The sequence below is a fragment of the Eurypyga helias genome, unplaced genomic scaffold, assembly GCF_000690775.1.
Source record: "Eurypyga helias isolate BGI_N326 unplaced genomic scaffold, ASM69077v1 scaffold29320, whole genome shotgun sequence".
Classification (NCBI taxonomy): domain Eukaryota; kingdom Metazoa; phylum Chordata; class Aves; order Eurypygiformes; family Eurypygidae; genus Eurypyga; species Eurypyga helias.
This window is the reverse complement of record NW_010224349.1, coordinates 3,272-27,185: the sequence shown is the minus strand read 5'-3', so window position 1 is coordinate 27,185 and position 23,914 is coordinate 3,272. Positions and strand designations below refer to the sequence as shown.

Here is a 23,914-nt window from a genome sequence, read left to right as displayed (position 1 = left end):
GGAAGAGATCCAACGCCAAGAGCGAGATAGAAATACATACACTGCCTCCACAGCCTTCACAAGCTCCTTGTTTACTTCTGGCTGAAAGTTAGGTGTTTCTACTGGGAAAACCCTACGTGATTTCTCTCCTGTATGCCTTCCTCTTTTCATATGAGCTGACAAAATAGCTGAAGGTAGTGTGTCTTCTTAACCATTTTTAAAATTGCAAGTGGAGACCTGGAGGAATGGGATCTTCTGGTCTGTCTCTGCAATTGTCTGCTCCAGTTGCTAAGTACCTCATGATGTTGGTTTTCAGAGGACAATGAAGGGCTCTTGCTTTCCTGAACTGGGAACTATAGGCCTATTAGCGAAGTGGTGACATAGGAAGTTTAAAATATGAAAAAAAGATTCAGTCTTGAAACATAGTCCTAATGCTTTTCTGAACTGTTGAGTATTTCCTTCAGTTTCTGTAAGCAGGAGATGTTTGTGTGTGTTTCAGTAGAATAAATCAGCCTTCATAAATTCCTTGCACGGTTCATGTGTGCTTGCCCATGCCTGCATGTGGTTCAAATACCACAGCTGCATACCTGAGTACCCATGTGAACACGCAACTGCAACCATTATAAACAGTCCTTCACAATTGCCTGTCAGACTATATCTGATCTATAGAACTCACTTAATTCATGGGAAATCTGGGAGCACCACCAGCAGCAGTAAAGAACCTTTTTCTTTTTGTAAAATGAATCAGACAGACAGACCTTGCTGGGAGTTTGGAGCATGTTCATCTGGTGGGCATCCACAGGAGTGCTCTTCCGTGCTTCCACCTACTGCAGGGGCAGCTCAGCTTTTTAGTGATACTGTTGTCCCCAAAAAGCCTCCAGCATTCATTCCAAAATATGATTAATTACGTCGCTGCTTCTATTTTTTTTTTTCTTTCTTCCAAAATGAAGGAGTTAAAGCAAGCGGCTTTACAAGCTGGTGGCTCTGCAGGGAAATGGACTGCTTGACTTAACAGCCCCTTCCATCTTCAGCTTCCATGATTCTGTGAAAATCAGATTGCTTTTACTGTGAAAAAAGTGCACGGGAAGGACACCTACTGGTGTGGTTATGTCATGCTTTGTGACCATTTACCAGTTCAGCTATTGCTACACAGCCAGCTGGCAGAACGAGTGACTGGGATATTTACCCTGACATGAAAATAGCCATCTCTGAGCCTGGTGTGACCGTGGCGCTGCTGCTACAATTGCTCAGCTACATCTGTGATCAGCTGCCCTTGCAAACACAGATGTGTGCTTTGCTGAATTTTGTTTTATCTTGTAGAAAACAAAGAATCTACAGGATACCAGAGGAACTAAGCCCGGGCACTGTTGTTGCCAATATAACAGCTGAAGATCCTGATAATGAAGACTCTCCCAGCAGACTTTTCTACAGCATCCAGTCTTCTGGCAGATATTTCTCCATAAATCCATGTAAGACTAATGAAAATGTGCCTTCTGACAGACAAAAAAGAGTGACCGCTTTGGAGAAGATATTTTTGCCTTGGTTTTTAAAGTGACTTCCTTTGTTCTGTTCTGCTCTAGCATTGAGGTGCACAGCAAATCTGCACCTCAGCATCAGTGCTTGATGCATGACCCTCCTCAGGCAAGACCATACGAGAGAGTCCTTTCTCTCATGCTGCTTCTGTCTGCCCGTGTCTCTGGGCTGCACAGACCAGTGCCCTGAGTTTTTTGCTCCAGGGCTGGCATTCAGTGACTGCTTTGCTCCTCATCTGCTACTGCTTTAGAACTGCTTATCATAGCTGTAAGATGCCACACAACACATTGTGGTGGGGGATCAGGATGATCCTTAAAAACTTTGGATTCCCTGTGCCCTTTGGACAGATATTGCCACCCTTCCCCCAACTACATTCCAATAGGTGGAGGATATATAGACAGTTCCTTTCCCTCATTTGTGCTCTGGGAATAGTATTGTCCTGCGCCATAAAAACCTTCTCTTTTTGAACAGAGGCTAACAGAAGTGAAAAAATATAAGTGAGTGGCTGACCAGAGCACTTCGCATAATCTGTCACAGCTAAGAGCAGCTCTGTTGATGTGTGAGTAGATTTAGAGATGCTGAAGGATGCTTGGACAGTAACAGTAGAAAGTGAAGCGGTCTTACTAGCTAGAAAGGAAGGACAGCACAGGCATTAGCAGCTCATTGTCCTTGATGCTGAGTGCATTCAACTCTGACTTGCACTAGCTCTTTGAGACCGTAAGGGATATCTAACTGGTTTCCAGGCCCTCTGCTGAGGTCATCTATGGTGTATTTTTGAGCAATGTGTATCTATCTGTTAAAGTCTTACACAGAAATTCCAGAGCCATTTTGTATTATTTAAAAAAAATTACTAAACCAGCCATGATTTGCACAGAACAGAATACTTTTTATTCTGCTGAGCTACCCTGTCCTCTTGCATGTACACGAGTGTTTGTTACTTCCCTCCATGGTGAACATCTAACTTCTGGTTGCTTTCTGCCAAGTGACTGGAGTGCTGCAGGTGGCTGGGAGAATCGACCGAGATGCCCTTTCACTGCGGCTCCATCCTAACATTTCACTGGTAGTCCAGGTGGAAGACAGTCCCAGTGGCGGTCATGCCAGTGAAATGGAGATCACAATCATTATTGACGATATCAATGACAACCCACCAGAATGCAATCCTTCTACCTTCAGGTATTGAGGCTCTTCATTACCTTAGTGCTGCCTTGTTCCTGCAGGTCAGTGTGCAGTCTAGGGCAAGTGAAGGTTGTCCATCTGAAGTGCTTGATGTGCCTGGGCTCTGATCTTTCAGGGTATAATGCATTGCATAGTGCAGTTCTTCAGGTGCACTTATGGTAGTCTGAAGCTGTGTAATGAGAAATTCACAGTTAGTGGCTATCTGTTTAAATTGTTTCCTCACTAGCTAATAGGGATGTCTTGCATTTAACTCACATACTTCTGTGTGCTTGCAGGAAGAGAATCTGATTCTTCAGAGTGCTGCTTAATTACAACATCCATGACAATAACACAACAGTCTCCTTGTTATCTAGTGAGCTTAAATTTTTATCTGAAGGAGACAAAAAATCTTCAGGGAAAAAAATGCAATCAGATAAAGAATTAGTCTTATAGGGTTGCACAAGGGAACAAAATCAGGGTTTAATGGTATTTCAGTTGGTTCTTCACTTCTTTGTATTTAATTCTCTTGATTAAAAAAAAATTAATTGACACTCTCCACCCCCAGTTCCATCATGTGCACCTCAGGGACCCTCACTATCAACAGCAGGGTCAGAAATGCTGGTTTCACAAAACAGCAGAATAGTCCAGCTGTTAGTTAAGGAGAAAAGAACAAGCTTCACATCAGGAGAACATCGTAACATACTGAAGAAATGAGTGTTGTAAAGATGTTTTAAAATACTAATTATTAATTTAACTAATCTTGAACAGTAAGATCTTGTGGCAGCTTCTGAAGTTTAGCAGAGTTCCAGGTTTATGGTTTGGATCTGGCTAAATGTTTATGTCTTGCCCATTGTATAGGGTTGCAGTACACCACAGCATATGGATCAGATTCTGGGTTGTTTCATCAACTGTTGCCTATTTAGGTCTAGAATTTCACTTAGAAAATAAATGGAAGTCAATGAGTTCAAGAGGAGAAATATAGGTAGCTCTGATGGGAAATGTGTTTGTTTTAAACAGGAAAGAGACTAAAGAAAATATGGCTGCTGGGACATTTCTTCTTGGTCTTAGAAATTACTGTAAAGATATTGATGTTGATCCATCAAACAACCGGTTTAATTTCACTGGATTATCTGGTTTTGGAAGCAATAACTTTGCTCTGGAGTCCACCGGGTCTGGAAGACTTGTGGTCAGTTGTTTGTGGCTTTATGTTAGATTGTCTCATTTCAGAAGTCAACTTATGATATAAATTCTTTGAATTCATTTTCTGCACAAGAAAAAAAGAATTACTGTAATTCATGTCGCAGTGGGTCTGATGCGGGGAAGGACTGTTTTGACTGGATGTGAAACTACATATCCTTTGACAGGATGCTTTCTATGGATTCTACAGAATTTGGTGAACAGAGAACTGTTTTCTCCAGTTTTAAAAAAATGTGCTAGATATGATTGAAAATATAATCCTTTTTTAGGGATTGGGAAGCACCAACTTTGATACAGCTTAACAGAGAAATTTGATGCCATTTCATGCCCATTTATTCAGGACAGACTGTGGAAGATCCTTGTTATTCAGCATGGAGAACTGAAATACTTGAGAAATCCCACACTCAGTAACTACTTCCTAGCTTCATTGGTCAGAATTGTGAAACCCCTTGGAGTGGTAAATTATTACAAAAGTGTGGTGGGATTTGCACTTGTGTTATTTTGCATGTCAAAGTATGGGTTCCTTATGCTGATAGCTGCTGGCATCTTCGCACTGGCCAGAACCCCGACCAGTTGCTGGACATGTGCAATAGTGCTTGTTCTGTTGCTTTAAAAGGAACCATGGAAAATACAGAAAAAGGGAAACATAACAAAAAATAGGCATTCTGTCTAAAAGACAATAGTGCTACAGGGAGCAGTAAAACCATTTTGTATGGCTTACTTGAATTTTTGATCTGAGGTACACGTGTCAGTGAGCACTGCCCTTAGCTGCTTCGTCTGCCAACATAAAAAAACATTTTAATTGCTGCACAGGATATGATTGTTGTCAGCCCTTTGATCATCATGTATGTATAATGAAACAGGCTACCTGAAGTGTCCTGTCCCTGCAGGAATTTCCCTGATAGATGATAAACAGTGGATGCTTGTGCCTTAGTCCTGCTGTCCCAGAGTTTATGAGGCTCCTACAAAAAGGCAGAGGGTTCAGGAGATTAGGACTTAAATCTGCATGAGCCTCCATTTAGTAACAACTTGGTTCCTGGATAAACACTTGTGGCTGAACCTGATACCTTTAGTACATGTCTGCAGGGGTGAGCTCAAGGAGTAACTATTACTATTTAGCAATAGCAGGTTCTTTCTTGTTGAGTCAACAAAGGGCACAGCAAATAGCCAGCTCATTACATGAGCTTTGAATTAACCAGGTGAAAGGCCAAGACCTTATGATCCAAGTGATTAAACTTCCTGCACTTGAGGGGGAGATAATTTTGTTGGCAGAAGGAAAGAATTTTGAACTGCCAAGAGACACCAGAGCATGAACATGTAGAAGAAGCCTGGAATTCAATCCTGTAATTGATTAATAGCCTATATTACTCCTACAGGGCACTTCCATGTATCCAAGGGGGAGACCACACTTACAGAACACTGAAAAAAAGTAATTGCCATTATGCATATTATGACTTTATGTAAGGAATTATAAATACAATTGTGTTTCTTTTTGTTTTAGATGATTGAAAGTATTGATTTAGAAAACCCAGCTAATCTAGGAGTTGAAGTTTATTCTTTGACTGTCAGGGTGCAAGATACTGCCTTTCCTAACTACTCAAGCAAGTATCCCTTTTACACTGCTTTTGATATTTTCCTGTGGTGTAACAGCATGGAGAGAGGAATACCATATGTATTTTGAATATATGCATGAGAAAATTTCACAGCCATACTTAACTATGATTTAATCTTCTGTTATATTTCCAGATATGATCTACATTTATATCAGGATAAAGCCAGTGAATGAATTTTTTCCAGTCTTCAGTAATTTATCATATGAATTTAATGTTCCAGAAATTACTAAAGGTACAGTAAGTAGCACATACATAATAGAAATAATGTTGTCAGGTTGATAAGTAACTTTTTGCTCCAAATGTATTTTCATATATTTGGGGGGAATGGTTTAAAGTTCCAGTTCAACCAGGGTCTCACTGTACAACCACCTACTACCCTTAAATAGACAAAACTGGCAACAACTCCAATTGTACAGATGGAAGCTGAGACACAGACAAATTCAGCAATTGCACAAGAAACTCTGGCAGAGCCAGGAACTGAATTCAGATGTCTTGTTTTAGACTGTCTTTCTGCTCTTGCTAAATTAGCCATTTGGAGGGACTGGAAGAAACCACTATGGGACTGACATAGACAAGTGAGTACTCCCTCACCCAGGCATGGTGCAGGGCGATCACCCTGCCATCCCCTTAGACCCAGCTCACCTTGGGTGCACTGGGTGCCCTGAAGATGGGGTGGGATGGGAGTTCTTGGATGGTGAGGCTGTAGTCAGCCGGCCGGCAGGCAGAGCAGCTCCTCATGCCCGGAGACAGGGTCCTTCCTGTTCTTGCAACAGCCCAGGACCAGTGGCTGCAAACGTGGCCTTAAAACTGGATTTCTTGAAGCTGTTCATGTGCTTGATTCCCACTTCTCACTCTTCCTGTCCCCTGGTGAGTCCTGCATCTCATGTGTTTGCAGAGCAGCACCACAGCAGCTTGCCTTCCTGGTAATCCTCATGTGCCTGGTGTGATTTCCGGCCACCTCTGTGCTGAGCTGCTCTGTGTGCAGAGCAGTTGGCATGTGAATGGCATCTTCCCCAGTTTCAGCCTCTCCCTCACATGACCTGATGTACAGAACACAGGCCTTCTGGTCCCAGGACCTCACTTACTGGCTTTATTCTGCTGGGTGAGAAGAAGTTGAGAGGTACATTAGATATACACTGGATAAATCCTGGCCCTCATTCTGAACTTCCTGGGGTCACAGAAAAACTGAAGTTGGAAGGGACCTCTGGGGCTCTCAAGTCCAACTTGTGCTCAGAGTGAGGATGGGTTCAAAGCTAGATCAGGTTACTCGGGGCCTCATCCAGTTCAGTTTTGAAAATCTCCAAGGATGGAGACTCCACAGCTTCTTTGAGCTCCTGTTCCAGCTGAGCAACCTTCATTCCAGATAATTCTGCCTTGTACCCAGCTGGACTGTCCCATGATGCAGCTTGTGTCCATTTCTTGTTGTCCTTTCACTGTCCCATTCTGAGAAGAGTGTATCTTGGTCTTCTTTATTATCACCATAATAAAGAAGCTGGAGCACAGCAATTAAATCCCACCTTCACCTTCCCTTCTCCAGCCTAAACAAACTCAGCCCCACCGGTCTGTCCTCCTGCATCCTCTGCTCAGCCCCCTGACATCTTAGTGGTCCTTTACAGCCTTTTCCCAGTTTGTTAGGGTCTCTCTGGTACCTGAGTCCCCAAGCTGGTCATAGGTAGCTTTATGAGTGCTGAGTGGGGCGGAGTACTCACTTTGCACCCTGTTCTGGTAACTCACTTGTCAATACAGCCCAGTATGCAGTCTCCATTCCCCCAAGGGTGCCTTGGTGGCCCATGTAGAACTTGTCCCCAGGGTTTGGGGCCCTTTCTTGCAGAGCTGCTGCCTGCTCAGTCAGTCTCAGCCTGCGCTGGCACATGGGCTTGTTCTGGCTGAGGTACAGGACTTTGCATTTGTTTGTGCTGAGCTCCAAAACCCTGTCAGCTTGTAGCCTCACCCTGCTGGGCCCCCCTGAACAGCAGCCCTGTCCTCCAGCACGTCCAACACTGCCCCAGGCTGCTGTTAGTCACAAACCTGCCTCAATTGCCATGTCATTGAGAAGGACATCCCACTGCATCTAAGTGCAACACGGTGAAGCTACCCATGAGACCGTGAGATTTAGCAGCCAGATAATCTAGCATCTGCTTGAATTGCTCAAATGATTCTGGCCAGGGCAGGCTCAAAGCACAGCCGAAGGCAGCTGTGGTCGGCAGACCTCTGGGCTCTATGGTGCTTCTGTGTCCATTTGCCTAAGCCAGGAAGCAGGGGGAGGAAAAGACATGCTTCAAGCAGCCCAACCATCCTGACCACAACCTCCTCGCCCTTGCCACGGGCAAAGGAGCAAGCCCAAATTTCCAGCCCTCACCCTCTGCTCTCTGTTTTCTTCCTTCTCTGGTCAGGAGGATCTTGCCAAGGTCCAAAGGTCTCCAAAAATCACTCTTCTCTGCCCTGTGGAGAAGCTGTCACCGGCCACTGCAGAGTACGGCATTGTTGCAGCTGGTGTGGGGATGCATGGCCTGGGAGGGAGCTAGAGAGGCTGTGGAGGCTGGGGCAGGGGAAGCTCCTAAGGGGTCTGCCTGTTAGAGGAACCCTGACAGTTCCTGCAGAAGCCACACTGACAGGAAAGCAAGGGGAGCTGAGGGTGGACAAGGGGGCACAGGGCAGTCACTCAGCAGTCAGAAGGCCCTGACCAATACCAGCATCTTGGATTGCTCAGCAGCCTGCTCTTCTTGCCCAACTTTTATTTCTATGGTGCATGGATGGAGCTTCTGTTTCTACACTGTTCCCCTGTGGACACGATGCAGTGAATTTTGTGGCATTTCCTATTCTGTGTGTGTCTCCTCATACCACTGATGTGTACCTCGTAATACTTCAAAGCCATTGGTGACATGGATATGCCTGTAAACATTTCTGTGTCAGCCACAGAACCTTGCTGGATATTGAAATTATCAATAGAAATGTTTTTTTGGACTCAGACTGGCCTTTTATTTTGGGCTGAGCTGACATTAACAGGGTGCTTGCTATTGCTGTACCAAATGGGAGTGAACACCTTGCAGTAGGGCTGGAGTTCACAGGGTCAGGAAAGAAAAAAAACCCAACCCTTCACTTGCATCCTCCTTCTGTCTCATTCTGTGCAAGTGGGGTATTCATCTTGAATATCCCCTGGTCATGTGGGTGCATTTAGCATTGTCTCAGTGTCTGCAGAGATGGGTGTGCACAGTCCCATCTTTGTTCTCACAGTTTACAGCACTGACATTTGTAGTTTGCTTCCTAAATGCTCAGCACGGGGGTAATTCAAACCACTTTTCAAACACCTTGGAAGGAACTGCAGCAATTGCTATTCACGGCAGACAAAGAGCCGTGTTCCTCCAGCCAGGCCAGTGCTGCCACGGGGGTGGGAGTTTGTGCATGTCAGTGCAAGGCTTGGGGTGGCCCTCACTGCCAGAACACTTCTTTTGTGGTTCTCTACAGACTCCTCCTGCTTTGGTATTTATTGCTAGCAGGCAAGCCCATGCACGGGGGAGCCATAGCACAGCATGGTGAACTAGTATATCTCACACCTTTGCTTTACTTTTTTGGGGTGAAAAACTCTAAACCAAATCTTTAGTTCAGTTTCATCAGGTTTTGGTTGGGACAAGTACTCTCTACTTCCTTTTCCTTAAAATGGATTTTCTGTCTCTCAGTTGGATCTAGCATTGGAAGAGTGAATGCCAGAGACAAGGACTGGCCACCCAGTGTCATCACTTATTCCATTGTAGCTGGAGGAGGCACCAGAGATTACACAAATATCTTCTGGATCAGCCCAACCGAAGGAGATGTGAAGATTTTAGCTAGATTAGACTATGAAACAACTCAGAAACACATTCTCACAGTACAGGCCTCAGACCAAGAGAAGACTACAACAGCATCTGTGAGTAAATCCACTCTACTTCCCACCCTATATTTTTCTCCCTTCCTTCTGACAAGAGCAGTAAGACATTGGACAAAGCACTGTGGTCTCTAAAAGGCAAGTCCACCTTTGCATAGAGCTCTATATTAGTCAGATGAAAGAGGTGGTGCTCATTCAGTCTTGCTTTATTTCTTACAAAAGTTGTTTTCTGTGTCCAAGACAATTTAAAATGTTCTTTATGGCTACATATGTAGTAGAAAATAGAAAAAGAAAGGGGTCTTGAGGTCAGGTACCACAACTTAATTTTATCTATACTTAGTGCCAAGTCCTTCTTGGACCTTGTGTAGTGCCCTATGGTCTTCAGACATACTTTCGATTTTGTATGTATGTGATGTTTTTTCACTGCAAAATGCCCGAAGTAATGTGAGAATTGTGTTGCAGCCTGTCAGAGCTGTGTTTTCATGGGGTGGGACAGAAGAGCTGTGCTGCCTATCTTGGGGATGGGATTAAGGATGGGATGCCTCCTGAGATAATGTCAGAAGACCCACCCAGTGCAGCTGCGTCCACATGGCCTCCCTGGGATGGACCCTTACACATGCCTTCCCCTGACTGTGATCTAGTTTTGTACCCAGTGATGCTGCCTGGCATTAGCCAAGAGCATGCCGGGGACCGTGATAACGTTAAATAGTTGTGCTCAAGTTTGCTGCCAAGACCTATTTTATTTGGAATAAAAAATATAGATGGTATATCCACAAAGGTATTTTATAGTAGTTTCTTTCAAAGAATGCCAGTGTCCTTCATGTACAGACATCTTTTTACTCCTTTTCATGTCGTCTCCCTCGATTTTTGCACATCTGTTGGGGGGGATACAGGTACTAGGCCTGCTTTGTATTCCAGCCAAACACTACCTATGGAGATGCTAAGTGGGAGGCACTTAATCTCTTTATCACCTGTAATATTTCAAGATGATGATTAAGGAAAATTTAGCGTCAGGAGCTTTTAACGATGACAAGTTTATCTGTTGCCTGTTAAAGACCAACAGACATTAGAGGAGAGAGCTTTGAGAAGGGTAACCTTTTCCTCCCAGCCAGCTGACCCCAGCTGACATTAAACACATCTGGGCCAACCTGGGGGTCTCCCACACAGGCAGAAGGCCATTACCAGCATCTCTCTCTCACTGGGAACAGTCTATAAGAAGTCTTCCTTCCTTCCATGGATCAGGCTCTGAATTACTATTAAATATGCTAAGAAGCCTAACTAATAATGGTGAAGCAATTTGAGAGGTTTGAAAGGAAGTTTAATGAGTACCTGTTACTATTATTATTTCTCATTCTTACTATGACACACCAGGTAATTCAAATAGTCAGACGCATCAGCTTGAAACCGCTGTGAGTTTGGAAGATGGTTTGGCTTAAAGAACCTTTTCCCAAAAGAGTGCTGATCACAACAAAAAGTGAAGGTCAAATGATCACAAATATTTTCTGGTAGAAAGTAGATTGGAAGGGGAGTTCATTGCTCTTCAACTGCTGTTGATCAAAAGAACAAAATGGGCAAAGTCAAACAGTTTCTGGCTCAGCACAGTGGAGGACCTTATGCCTGGTATTGCTCTTTTCTTTCAGGTAACCATCAATGTTCTGGAAGTAAATGATGAAGAACCAGTTTGTTCACCAAATTTCTATTCGTTTCAAATCCCAGTCAGTTTAGCTATTGGGACCAATATTAATGGCTTCAGGATTGAATGTCGAGATCGTGACTCTGATCCCAGGTCTTTACGCTACTTCATTAATGAAGGTACCATGTCATGGTGTGTGAGCTGGGAGCAGTGCAAAAATTCATGAATGCGGAAGATTTGCTTTGATTTGTAAATCAAAGTCTTGCGCAGTTTATGTGCTACTTCGTATGGAGAGCTAGTTGTGATCCACAAGTTTTGCACATCATTACTTTGCTGCTTGCCAAGAGAGATGTCTCTCCACAGGTTGGCTACTGGTACTACCACCTAGAGCCATTCCCTTGCAAGATTGGATTGCCTACCACATTAATTAATTGGCAATTAATTGCATAATTGACAAGGACTGCAGAAGAATGAGCTGGAATGATATGCAGGGTCAAATTTCACTTCCAATTACAGCTGAGTGAATCTTGTGGAATGTTGGTGGATTCTGTTACTCTGCATATCACACCTTTAGATGCTGGGACACTGTTCAAAACAACCTGCATGTCTTAGGGTCATGCTGTATGTGTTAAACCTCCATTTTAAGAATGTGTGTTTGATCCTAGTAATCAACTGCATCTACTCGGAGAACTGCTGTGGCATGGGATGACATTCAGCTTCACAAAAAAGGGAATGCACTCTCTTGGGACAATTACTTTTTCTTTTTGTTGCTGAGGTGACTTCCGGGGAGGAAGGAGCATACTGTGCAGGTGCCAGTAAAAAGAGACAACCGCTGTCTTGTTCCAGGCCCTTAATGCCGCAGAGGAGCTCTGCAGCAGTGGTATTTACACACAAGCCCTTATGGAGGCTGTGTTTGTATCAGTGAATCAGGGCCTGGCCACATGTCCAGTAGTGGCCCACACTGCTGAAGCATGAGGTTTGGTTGCTGGCATGATTTTGGTCAGTGCCAAGCAGTACATTCCCAAAGAGATCCTGGGCATTGCAGAGAGAGCCTGGAGCTTGCCTGGCAGGCCCTCTGTACGGACTGACCAGGGTGAAGGCTCAGGCATTTGGCTGTATGGACATGAACTGTGCCGTGCAGTTGGCCTCTGAGACACAGAGCAGCCCCTGGCCCCTTCTGTGTTGTACGATGAACCTGGCCTTTAAGGTCACTTCAGCTCTTGAGCTCTGTGGGGCAATAAGAGCAGAACAAAAGCATGTCTGGTGCCTTTTCATGGCTCTGATCTCTCTTATGTGTGGCCTGCTTGGACACTGAGAGCCAGAGGTCATCTGCCTGTAGCTCATGCCACTAGCAGATTACATGGACAGAAAATGGGAGGCTGAGGGGCCAGCATCACTGAACTCTCCTCTCTGCCCCTACAGTGAAAATGAAATTAATATCCCCTGAGTCATTAGCTCTCTTCTGGGATACCTGTTCAAAGGCCTCTGCCTCTGGGCAGAGGGAGAAGCCATGGAGAGGGGCTGGAGGGGCCTCTGGAGACACTGGTTGTGTCCATGTGGCCTAGGGGCCACTCCAGGGACAGCCCAGTAGTGGGAAGAGGCCAGCAATAGTGTAGGATCCTCACCCTGGCTGGGTGCTGCTGCGTCTGGGTGCCCTCCAGGCTGCAAGGACGAGTCATTCAGGTAGCCTCTTGTGTGGCCTATGGCTCTGAAGTGTTTCCACAACCTCCTCTCAGTTGTGTCCCTACAGAGGGTCTTACTCCATATTTTAATGCTTTTCTGACTATATTGCTTTATCTGATTTTATATGATATCAGAAAGATCAAGGAGCTGTTCTTATCAATGATATTTCACTGCACAGGTGTATAGTGTTCCATAACAAGTTTTCAACAGAAACTCATCTTTTTGCTTGTTCTAACCATTTACTTTAATGTGGAATTGCTTTTTTCTTTTATTCTTTTTTTTTTTTGACATTGTTTTGGGTTTTTTGCTACTGCTTGCAGGCAACGTGAACAATCATTTCACCTTTTCACCAAGTGCTGGCTCCAACACATCTCGGCTGATTCTTGCATCGAGGTTTGACTATGAGAGCGGACTTGATACAGACTGGATTTACAGACTGCGCGTCTATATAACAGATGACAATTTACTATCTGCTAGGGACAAAATTATGCGACTAATTAAAACTGGAACGGTGACTTTAAGCATCAGAGTTATCCCGGACCCAACTACTGTCATTGCCACAACGGTAAGTCCACTGAAATTTATGTTCACTTCTGTGGTTCTCTCGCGGGATCCTCTCCATGGGAGTGAAGAAAAGAGAGTAGACGTATGCACAAGGTAAACAAAAGCCTATAGTGGGTCCAGTCCTGGGAAGTGCTGAGCCCTGTCCTCTTACATCGAAGCCAAAGGTGGCTGTTGTGCTCAGCATCATGAAGGATTGGTCCTACCTACAGAGTGATAACATATGTTTTGTATTTTAGTTTCTAAAACAAAAAGGGCAGGTAGCCAAAGGACCGGGCATGCTGCCATTACCATGTAACTGGAAAGTTAAAGATTTTGGCAGCTTTAGTAATAAGGAAAGAGCAGCGGTTAACCTTTGCTTGGAACCTTAAAATTACCTCATGCATTTTGCACTCCCTTTTTTTTATTCATAGCTATTCACTCTGCCAGCTGCTTTGCACTTGAATATGCTTATTTAGCAGTGGGCCACATTACTCTGTGGCTTCCAAATCACAGAATCACTAAGGTTGGAAAAGACCTATAAGATCATCGAGTCCAACCATCAACCCAACACTACCATACCCACTAGACCATGCCCTCAAGCGCCACGTCTACTCCTCATCACTTGGAAGGGGCTTTTTTCCATCCCTGCGGTCACCCTCACGTAAAACCTTGCGCTGCCTGCCAGGAATTGAGGTGGCTGTGCACAGCCGCAGCGTATCACTGAGGTTTCAGCAGGTTTCAGACCAGCAAAGCCGGCGGGGTGGGATGGGTCTTTCCTGAGCTCCCTGCCCACATGGTGGTCCATAGGTGAGCTGGGGAAGCCCTCACAGATTTTGGCAGCTGGGGTGGGAGCTGACCTTGCAGAGCCTGTGAAGCTGTGGGCCTGTGTTCCAGCAATAGAGTCTTCTCCTCCGCGCAGCCATCCTGGTCAAGCTCTGGCTCACCATTCATTATGGAGCCAATTTCCATCAGGCTGGTGCATGACATGAGGAGAGCTTGCTTTCGTCCACAGCTGCGCAAGCAGCTGTGTCCCCATCTTTGTGCCGGTCACTGCCTTTGCCACCTCGCCATCCATTTTCTGCCTGCCTGCAGATGGCCTGACCCTCTTCTCCCTTGCATGCAAGAGTGGAAATATGAGGGTGCTGGTGAAGGGGCAAAGGAGCTATTCACTGTAAAACCATCTGGATCTGTGAGGGGCTACCAGGGGAGCCAGAATGAGGGGATCCTGCAAAGGGCACATGCAAATCTGGACACCTTGCTATGAAAATGCTTAAATCCAAACTTGCAGACTGATTAATAACCCTATTATTATCTAATGCTCTGTTGGGAAGGAATGAATGGTTTTCTGACAGCCTGCTCCTCCTCCTAGTTAATGTGGAAATGAAAAGTCAAGCTGAATAGCAAAACTTATTCTGTATTTCTTTCCCGTGCTTTACCACAAATATAAACAGTCTAGACCACATACCACAGCATTAAATCTGCCTCCCTAGAGATATCAGCTTTCCACTTCCCGTCTATTTTCCAGAAGAGCACTTCCCTAACAGCAACTTCTCCCATCACTACTTGTTACATGCGTTGAGTGCAGCAACTTGATGAATCAGATGCTGGAGGGCTGGTAGTGTAGAAAAGGAGCCCTGTCACAAAAAGTCCCAGGGAGGATGGAGTGGTGGTGGTGATCTTGGGATTATTAGAGAGTGTCTCTAGGGATTGGATGTACCTTTTTGTGCAAGGCTAAGCAAGTGTGCTGGTTTTAATTGGGATAGTTTCCCTCACAGTAGCTAGGATGAGGCTATGTTTTGGCTGTGCTGAGAATAATGTTGCTAGCATACTAATGTTTTTAGTTGTTGCTAAGGAATGTTTATGTCAGCTCAAGGATTTTTTTTCCAGTTTCTGATGTTGCCCCTGTTCTCCCAGCTTCTTCTCCACAAGAGGCTGGGAGGGGACACAGCCAGGACAGCTGATCCAAACTGACCAAAGGGACATTTCATGCCATCAAATGTCATGCTTAGTGTTTAAGCTGGGGCTTGGGCTGGGGGTGGTCTCTCTCTCTCTCTGGCTCTTGGTCAGTCAGTGGGTGGTGAGCAGTTGTACCATTTTTTATCTTTTCCATTGTTTTCATTGCCTATTATTAGTATTGTTAGTATTATTGGTATAATTATTTGATTTCATTTACTTTAATTATTAAATAGTTCTTATCTCAACCCACAAGTTTCCTTTTGTTTTCCTCCAATTCTCCTACTCCACTGGAGGAGGGGGGAGGTGAGTGAGCAACAGTGTGGTGCTTACTTGCTGTCTGGGATTAAACCATGACAATAAGTTATTTTAAAAGTATCCTTAAACAGGAAAGAAATAGGTACCCTACTAAATTTCATAACACAATGTGATTATAAATGTCTTACAGAAAATTAAATAAAACCATCAGTAGATGGTCACAACTAGTAGTACCACACTAGGTAATGGCCCAGGTAGAGCAAACGAGTAATTTCTGATCCGTATGAGGTTGGTTTCATGAAGGGACCTTAATAAATGAGTTGGTAGCACCAAGAGCTGTGCCAGCTCAGAGCCGTGTCTCCTGGCACTTGGGAAGATGTGGGAGATTGCAGCTGCTCAGGCAGTGTGGTTTTCCCTTCTGGAACAAGTCACAGTGGGGAAAAAAGGAGTTTCATTTCTTTTTATACAATAATCCAATTCTCTGGGGTTTAGCTCCTCTTACGAAGGGGGTCGAATGATCACTGCAGTGAAGATGACCTACTTCCAGTTTTGCCTTAGGTAACAAGAAACCATTATCTCGTTAACGGCAGTATTCCCTGAACTTGATCGCCCCCCAACAGTGCACTCGCAGCTTCTCAAACAACCTGAGGCTTTTAAACCCCACCATGGCATGCTTGTTTTAATGTAAAAGACATTGAAACATGATCTAGAACATCCTTTTTGCATCGTGGGTGGGCTCCATTTCACCTGCCTTTGGTTGCCCCAGGAGCTCAGTGGTCCGTCTCGGTCGTCACTGATGAATCACTGTCTCCAGCAGATGCTACCTCCATCTGCCCATCATCTGCAGCACCCCAGGGCAAGCTTGGGCCAGGTGCTTCAGTGTGGTTCAGCCAGATGAAAGGTGCCATTGTTGTCAGTAACCTTATAAGTATGCAGCCTTGAGGACCTTTTCCTGTCTTGTTTTAAAAGCCTGGCTTCACTGTTGTGATGAAAAGGGAAAACCTCTACTCTGAGTCGGCGTGGTACGTGCCGTTCGTCATCACCCTCGGCAGTGTGCTGCTCCTCAGCCTGCTGGGGTACCTGGGGTTCCTGCTGGCGACCTGGGCCCGCACCCGCTGCCCTCCGGCAGGCAAAGCAGACGGCGCGCCTCTGTGAGTCCCCCCATGTGTCACGCGGGGAAGTACCCAGCAACGCCAGGCAATGGCAGAGAGAACTCCGGCCTTTCAGCTGTAATGAAGTCTATGCTTTGAATATTTTATAGTGGTACACCGTTCGCCGTGGTAAATGCTGTTATGGGCTACGGTGATATTTAGTGTTGATGACATGAAATCAAGGAAAAATGTCTATGGAATTCTATATAGTGTATTTACTAACAGATTAAAAAATGCATTAGCTGAAGGTAACAACGGAACTAACAATTACGACCTCTAAAAGCAGCTACACTCAGAGACTCTGCTCGACTGTCCTCCCAAAAATACAGATGTGTTTGATTTGGCTCACACTCCAAGGGAGCTCCCACCTAGGTAGTTACTGGATGCATATTCCTCCCTCTCAGCTACAGATCCCGGAGTCCTTTCCTTGGTGCTCATGCCAAATTCTTTGCTCTGGCAAAACTTCTGCATATTTCCTGGAGTTTTACCCAAGCCCATTGCAAGGCTCTAGCCCATAAAGCTTCGTGGTAACTTTAAGTGCTCGTGCTTGGCAAAAGCCACGGAAGCACCTGGGACCAGCTCTGGTTCATTGTGGGAAGTGGCGGAGATCCCTGCTGGCTGCCTTCTCAGCGGACTGGAGCCAGACTGGCTCTAAATTGACGTTTTACTTCACAAAACAAAGATAAGCAGCTCTTTAAGTGAACTGGGATTTTAAAAAAAAAAAAAAAGGGTGTTCTCTAAGTATTCTCGGGATTTGGACTTAAATTTAAAGATTACAGTAAACATGAGGTAATATACGACTGTGATTATAATTCAAATGGTGTGTGCAAGGAGTTTAGCAATTTGTGATAAAAATGACAAATGCATCTAGCAGCATATAGCTTGGCTATTGTTATTATTTATTAATAAGGCAAGTGATTCATCAGGAGCCAAGCTCTCCCATTAAAAAGCAATTTCTGTGTTTTCAAAAACATTTACAACCTTTCCAATATTTTAAAAGGTATTATATGAGCACATCAGATAAAAAAAAAATAAAATGACCTTCCTCCAAGGATGGAACAAGATGACAATATTTGAAAATATATTTTTCCAGATCATATAAATCCATCATGTTATCATCAGTAAGAATTCATTTTTTTGAATATCATCCCTTCTTGGAGAGGTGTTAAGAACAATGCTCAGGGCTGTTTTCCTGTTTGGGACCAGCATTAAAGGATACAGACCTTCAGTTAAAGCAAAATCAGAAACCAAACAAATCAACCAAATCCCAGAACTCAAGGAAACACATCCTTCTTGCCAAATAAAAGAGAACAAAGCATGATTTTTTATGTAGGAGAAAGTATGACATATGCTAACTACACTTTTAATATTTTTTCCTTACAGGATAAATGCTCCAGGTGTGTACCTCTTTTCTATATTTTAATACCTCACAAGACCTTGTTTACAATTCAGTGTAAAATTCATAAATCCATTTCTAGACAAATAAATTTGACCCAGTACAAGAGTACTGAGATTAAATAACTGATTATGGGAGACCTGACTAAATAATTTCATGGTCCTTTTGGTCTTCAGATTTATTAACTATTAGATAGAAAACAAATTCAGAGTAGCATGGTATTCTGACGTGGATGCTAAAGAACTACCATATTTTTCACATGCAGTTCATATGCTATCTGTTAAAAAATAATGCTATCCCTCTACAGCACCTTCAAGAGTCCTCTTCACTCTAATTCCCTGTTCTCTGATCCCTTCATTTGCTCCCTTGACACTTCGTGTACCTGAAGATTTATTTTAAAGCATTAGTGCTTTTAAAGGGGCTTGTATAACTCATCAGGAATATAGGTTGCACATTCAAAAAGTGGGGTTTTAAGCAGTCTTGTTCTTTTTAGTCTCATTGGCTTTCTGCTAGCAAGGATGGCTCATATGGGCTCAGTAAGACCCTGCTTTTATAACTCCCTCTCCTCAAACAGTGTGTCCCAGCTTGAAAAAAACACATGACTAACAAACCCCAACAAAATTAGCTGTTCTCTTGGTTGTCCAATTTGAGACATTTCAGCATTGGCTGGTTTCCAAACAAAAAACAAGGATGTTTGCTGCTATCTGAAAAACTGTTTCCCAAATGCTGGGCAGCAATGGCCAGATAGAACAGGTTTCCCGTCAGGGCTCAGGCTGAGACCCATCTGCAGCACTTCAGAGTATTGCACGCCTGGTTGTAAAGCTCGTTGTCATTGGGCTATAGAACAGGCATACAGTTCTCCAAAGAAAGGCCATTAGAGAACTGGCAAGGAGCAAGCAAGAAGAAATCATAGCAACTAGTTGGGTATCATCCACAAATCCATGCTGTCGAGACGCCCATGGCACTGGTGCTGTATTTGTTTGCACGTGGGATGAGTTAATAGTGCTGTAAATTCACACATAACCAAACTGTTCTTCAATCTGAATTTTACTTGACTGGATCTGCAGCACTTCCCTGTTTCGTCTCCAAGCGCATGTTTGAGTGCACGAGCTTTGCAACTACAAACATTCATGGAAAAAAAAATCTCTACATTTGTAGTTCAAATATCCCCAAAGGTGAATTCCTATAGCTGTTCATATTATTTAGAAAGGGAAATTGGTTAAGGAAACCATTGCAGTTTGTGCATTACTGAAGGAATAAGACATTTCAAGGCTAAAATTTGATTAGTCATTGGCAACTGTGGATTCTTTCTCCAAAATGCTGTGAAAGAGGTCACATTTCAAATAGTATGAGGGATCATCCTTGGAAAAACAAATAAAGCTCATGTGAGATGCCTCAGAAGTTGAGTACTGAGAATGTCTGAGGAAATCTTGGCTTTAGTGTCTATGGTCACTGTCAGAAAAATCTGATTTACAATGTGCATTTCCTTTTCTGTAGAAAAGAAGAAACCTAAGAAGGAAGTGCTTGTGGTAAGTATTGCTGGCCTCAAAACACACCCCAGTTTTGCCCAGCTCCGTCATGCCGTGTGGTCATAGGACACTTTCTATGAACGGTGCCTATTTTCCGAAGAGAACATCAAAATGATAGGCAAGGTGAAAAGGACTGCCCTCACATGCAAAACACGTCAGTGCTCCAGCCAGCCTCTGCATTGGGAAGCAACACTGAGTGTGTGGGATGCTCACACACTGCAACCCTGTTGCTTCCAAGTGCAGAGTTCTCCAGCCTCTCCGGCAGCCCCATACGTGGGAAGCCAGAGAGGTTGTGCTTGGAGCATTGATAGGGGACTGGCTGCAGCCGCAGGGGGGGAGGACAAGTGCCCCGCTGGTGCAGTGTTACACTGCTGAGACACCACCGACCTGTGCAGCTAACCCTGACTCACCCGAGTGCAACCAGTGAGGTACACAAGTGCACCCAAGCTGTAAAGAGTTAGCTTTTGCTAAGCTGTTTGCAGCAAAATGCCTTAGTTATTCCCACTCTAAGAGGTTTGTTTGCTCCTGGATCTTGGGCCTCCTTCCTTTTCCAGAGCCATAATAGCATAAAGGCTGCAAAACACTTTAATGAGTGTACTCTCCCTCCCCAGGTTCTTCAGAGAGGGGATTCCCAAGCCACCTCTGGGTGGAGGTGACCCTCCTGTGGTTACACACACGGAGGCATTTAGCATGTCAGACTTGCTTAATTCTCCTTTGAACATCTAGTGGCAACACCCTACACCATGAATGGCGTTTTTGCCAGTTCTGATTAAACTCAGGCTACAGGAATGCAATATGCACATTATACAAATCCACCTCCGTCCATGTAGGTCACGGTTTCCAAGTCACTGCTCCTCCTTACTTAACTAGATTACAGGATTCATTTCACATTTTGTCTCTCTTCACAGACAATGACAAAGCTAAACACTGTCTTTGATGGGGAAGCCAGAGACCCAGGTAATAAAGTGCAATTAACAGTGAATATGAATATTTGGCTGGAAACAAACTGAATTAGTTGATTTAAATATGGTTTGATATTTGCTTTTCATATTTCAGGTTTGCTGTTTCCAAGGAGAACGGGAGCTATATTTCACACATAGGGAAACTCAAGACAGTGCCCTAGTAACATTTCTAATGGTAGAATACACTTATGTGCCTTGAAAGCACACATATGATGGCCAGATTATTCACCCATCCTCTGATAAAACTCTATGTATAGATTCAGTATTGGAAGGTGGGAGGGGAGAGGGAATTTGCTGCAAGGCTCCTGCTCTGGTGCTGTCATGGCTACGTGGTTTCACCCTCCTCATGTCTGGGAAACAGCCAGCAGATTAATGTAGCTGCAAATGTACTGACTTTGTCTCTGAAATCTCTCCCTGGGTGCAGGGTGGGTGGGTGAGTTACTTGCTCCTGCACAAACCTTCTCCCTTGTAGCAACAGTGCATTGATGCTGCTTATCTAGAGCTTGAGCATCGCTGCTTGGGGAAGAAGAAAGGGAAGACCATTTGCTTTTAGACACAGTTGTGGTGGCATCAGCTGCCGAGTGTGTTACCAGGCTCCAGCTATGCTAACTCTGAGCGTATCTGAATAACCAGTTGGGAAAAGTGAAATTAAGGCAAAAGCTAGGAAGACCAAGATGACCCAGGAGGTGTAATGCCTATCCCCTTTCCCAAGTGACGCCCACTGTGCTCTGCAGCAGGGTTCATTACAGAAAAAATGGTTTTTTTCTTCTAAGGGTTGATCTGCCTTACCTCATCCCCTGAACCACAGCCCCTGCCTGAGCCCCGCACGATGCTCAGCCTGGCATTAGGGTACCCAGCCCTGCCTTTCATGGCTGAGGGCCCCGGCATGGAGTGGGGGGCTGGTAAAATGTGACACAGTCAGTCAAAATAGGTCTTTAACAAATAGATCCAAAAATAGGTCCCAAACAATAGGTCTAAAAATTATCCAGAAGAAGGCAGGCTTGTTTCAGGGCTTGCATTCATCTGGCCAGATTTCCATCCAAGTGCCTGTACCTTGTGTTTCTTATTAGCTGGCTCGGAGCTGTCGGATGCCGTCAGCTAATAGGAAACACTAGGCACAGGGACTTCAGTAGAATTTGGGCAAACAAATGGGACCCTACTGTGCAATTAAGCCCATCCACAAGGCTGCTCGAGGCCAGTTTGGTCCCAGCCCAAGCCCACCTGCTATTTATAAAGAGATCTGGAGGGATTGGCTCCCAAGTCCCTGCTTTTTCCCTATGTAACTGCTTTTGTGACATATTAAACATGGATGTTCTCTAGGCTGCTCCAAGAGCTGCTTCCCAGTGTTTTTGAAGGCCAGCTGGTGACTCCTTTCCTCAGCAAACAGCAGGCTTAAGGATATCAGCCCATCCAAACTGCCCCCCAGAACCACAGTGTTTGTGTCATGCTGGACACAAACATTCAGCTGTAACACAGCTTTGTGGTGTCGGCAGAGAAAGGTGTGCTCCCCACTCCCCCCTCCTCCTCTCCATTGCTCATCCCAAACCCTAGACAATCAGGTCTGGGTGGTTTGGAGATGAGATTTAATAATTCCCAGGACATCATCTGTGCAATATGATTAGGAGGGATGGCCAGGAGCTGCTTCCTGGTCTGGGCTGCTGTAACATGCCTGCCTTGTAAGCAGTCAGAAAAAAATAACAGGTAAAGAGATCCAGTTTCATCTCTAATTGCTCTATTTGTGTTAATGTGTCAGAAACCATTAATTCTGATACAAACTGTAACATGTAGTAACACATAACCACCGTTTCTTTCCAGACCTTAATGGTCTTTTGTTTGTGTCATATTAATAATGTTTAATTACACGAAGTGCCACTATGGCTCCTGATTCTCCATCTGTTTAGCAAGAGGCAGTGATTTAGACTGTGAGGCAATCACACTGGACGCACGGCAATTTTCCACCTATGTCTAGGTAGTAAATGAACTGAAGGAGAACATACTTGCTTTTAATGTAAAAGTAGAAATCACCCATAAAAACTGAAGAGGGCCAAAAATCTTTCTAACAAGGTAGCCACATATGCTAAACAATCCAAATTTAAAAACATTTTTTATATATATAGGAGGAAAGTGTGTACTTGCATAAACAGAATATTATTTCACTGTATTAATGATAATGTTTGCAGCAAGCCTGGAAGAAAGCATTTTGTGCAAATTGTAAAGCAATGCATACAGCCAAAACTCATGGGGGATCTCAGATCTCCAAACCTGGGGTCAACCTAAACGACCTGACGTGGTCTGGAAGATGTATGTAGCATACTGTGCTCCTAGCAGGTTATGCTACAAGTAGGTAACTATGTGAAAAAAATACGCATGGACATATACAATGGCCTGTCTCAGCACAGTCAAAGGCAAAAGGTTTGGGAAAGTTAGTCCTAACAATGAAGGACTACGTATGTGTTTGGCACACTGCTCATGTTAAACCGTGGTAGCTGTAATTGGGATAGAGAGATAGGATGCGAAGAAGGTACTTTTTTTTTTTTTTAATAGGAATATTCTGAATATTTTGAATATTCTTATTCCCTGAACTGCAGAGCCAGTTTTTATACTGATAGAACTGAATTTCCCCTGAGCAGCCACCAGGTCCCCAAGCACACTTGCGGAAATGAGGCATTCCCTCTTGGGGCTACCTCCCCAACTCAGCTGATTTTCCAGGTGTTTCACATTTTCCATTTCAGCCCCATTCTGAGGAGAACTGGCACACCTTAATCTGCTAAGGCAGGGATGATTTTAATCGGTTGTCTTTTCTCCCTTGCAAGTCACTGGCAAAATGTACGAATTCAACACACGGTCGGGTGCCCGGAGATGGAAGAAGAGCAGCGAGCCCCTTCAGCCAGCACCGACTGTGCAGGTAACAAGTGCCACAGACAATGGTGACCAAGGAACACAGCGAATAGAGGCACTGAGCAAAAAAGAACCTTCAGGGAAGAGGAAAGAGCCAACAGAAGAGACAAAACCAACTGTCAAGCCCTCAGCAGGGCAACCAGAAACACCTGGCCAGGATGGGCTGAGATTACAAAAGCAGAGAGAGGAGCCTGAGGACAGGGCATTGTCCTCACCAGCCCCCCAAGGCAGATACTGACCTCCTCTCCCATGAAGCCAGCCCTAAAGCAGGGTGCCTGACACTCCAAGACGTCCACTGCTCTGAACAGCCAAAGAATTACCAGATGCTGACAGGTGTGATTTTCTCTGTATATCCCAGCTGTAAAACGTAAGGTGGCCACCGCTGTGTAAACTGGACCCAAAGGCAGGATAAAGCCAGACTTACCTTCGACAAGTGCAGGTAAGAGTGGAAGAGAAGGGGAGGACGTGAAAACGGGGAAGAGGGAACAAAAGCAGAGTCACAGAGAGAAGCATCTGCTGCCCACTGACCCTGGCCTGTAGCTGCTGGCTGTTTCCTCCTGGAAGAGCTC

The 23,914-nt window shown here is 44.5% G+C and overlaps 1 protein-coding gene across 1 annotated transcript in view; it reads left to right on the top strand.

The window, feature by feature from the left end:
- Positions 1-23,583, top strand: part of CDHR3 (cadherin-related family member 3) — a 39,693-nt gene extending 16,110 nt beyond the window's left edge. Inside the window, exons 7-19 of the mRNA XM_010161284.1 lie at positions 1,300-1,448; positions 2,496-2,685; positions 3,685-3,853; positions 5,366-5,465; positions 5,611-5,709; positions 9,155-9,381; positions 10,980-11,151; positions 12,976-13,220; positions 16,379-16,560; positions 17,944-17,957; positions 19,454-19,485; positions 20,394-20,442; positions 23,261-23,583. Coding sequence (XP_010159586.1) covers positions 1,300-1,448; positions 2,496-2,685; positions 3,685-3,853; positions 5,366-5,465; positions 5,611-5,709; positions 9,155-9,381; positions 10,980-11,151; positions 12,976-13,220; positions 16,379-16,560; positions 17,944-17,957; positions 19,454-19,485; positions 20,394-20,442; positions 23,261-23,583 — 1,951 coding nt within the window. The remainder of the gene's footprint in view (positions 1-1,299; positions 1,449-2,495; positions 2,686-3,684; positions 3,854-5,365; positions 5,466-5,610; positions 5,710-9,154; positions 9,382-10,979; positions 11,152-12,975; positions 13,221-16,378; positions 16,561-17,943; positions 17,958-19,453; positions 19,486-20,393; positions 20,443-23,260) is intronic.
- The last annotated feature ends 331 nt before the right edge of the window (positions 23,584-23,914 follow it).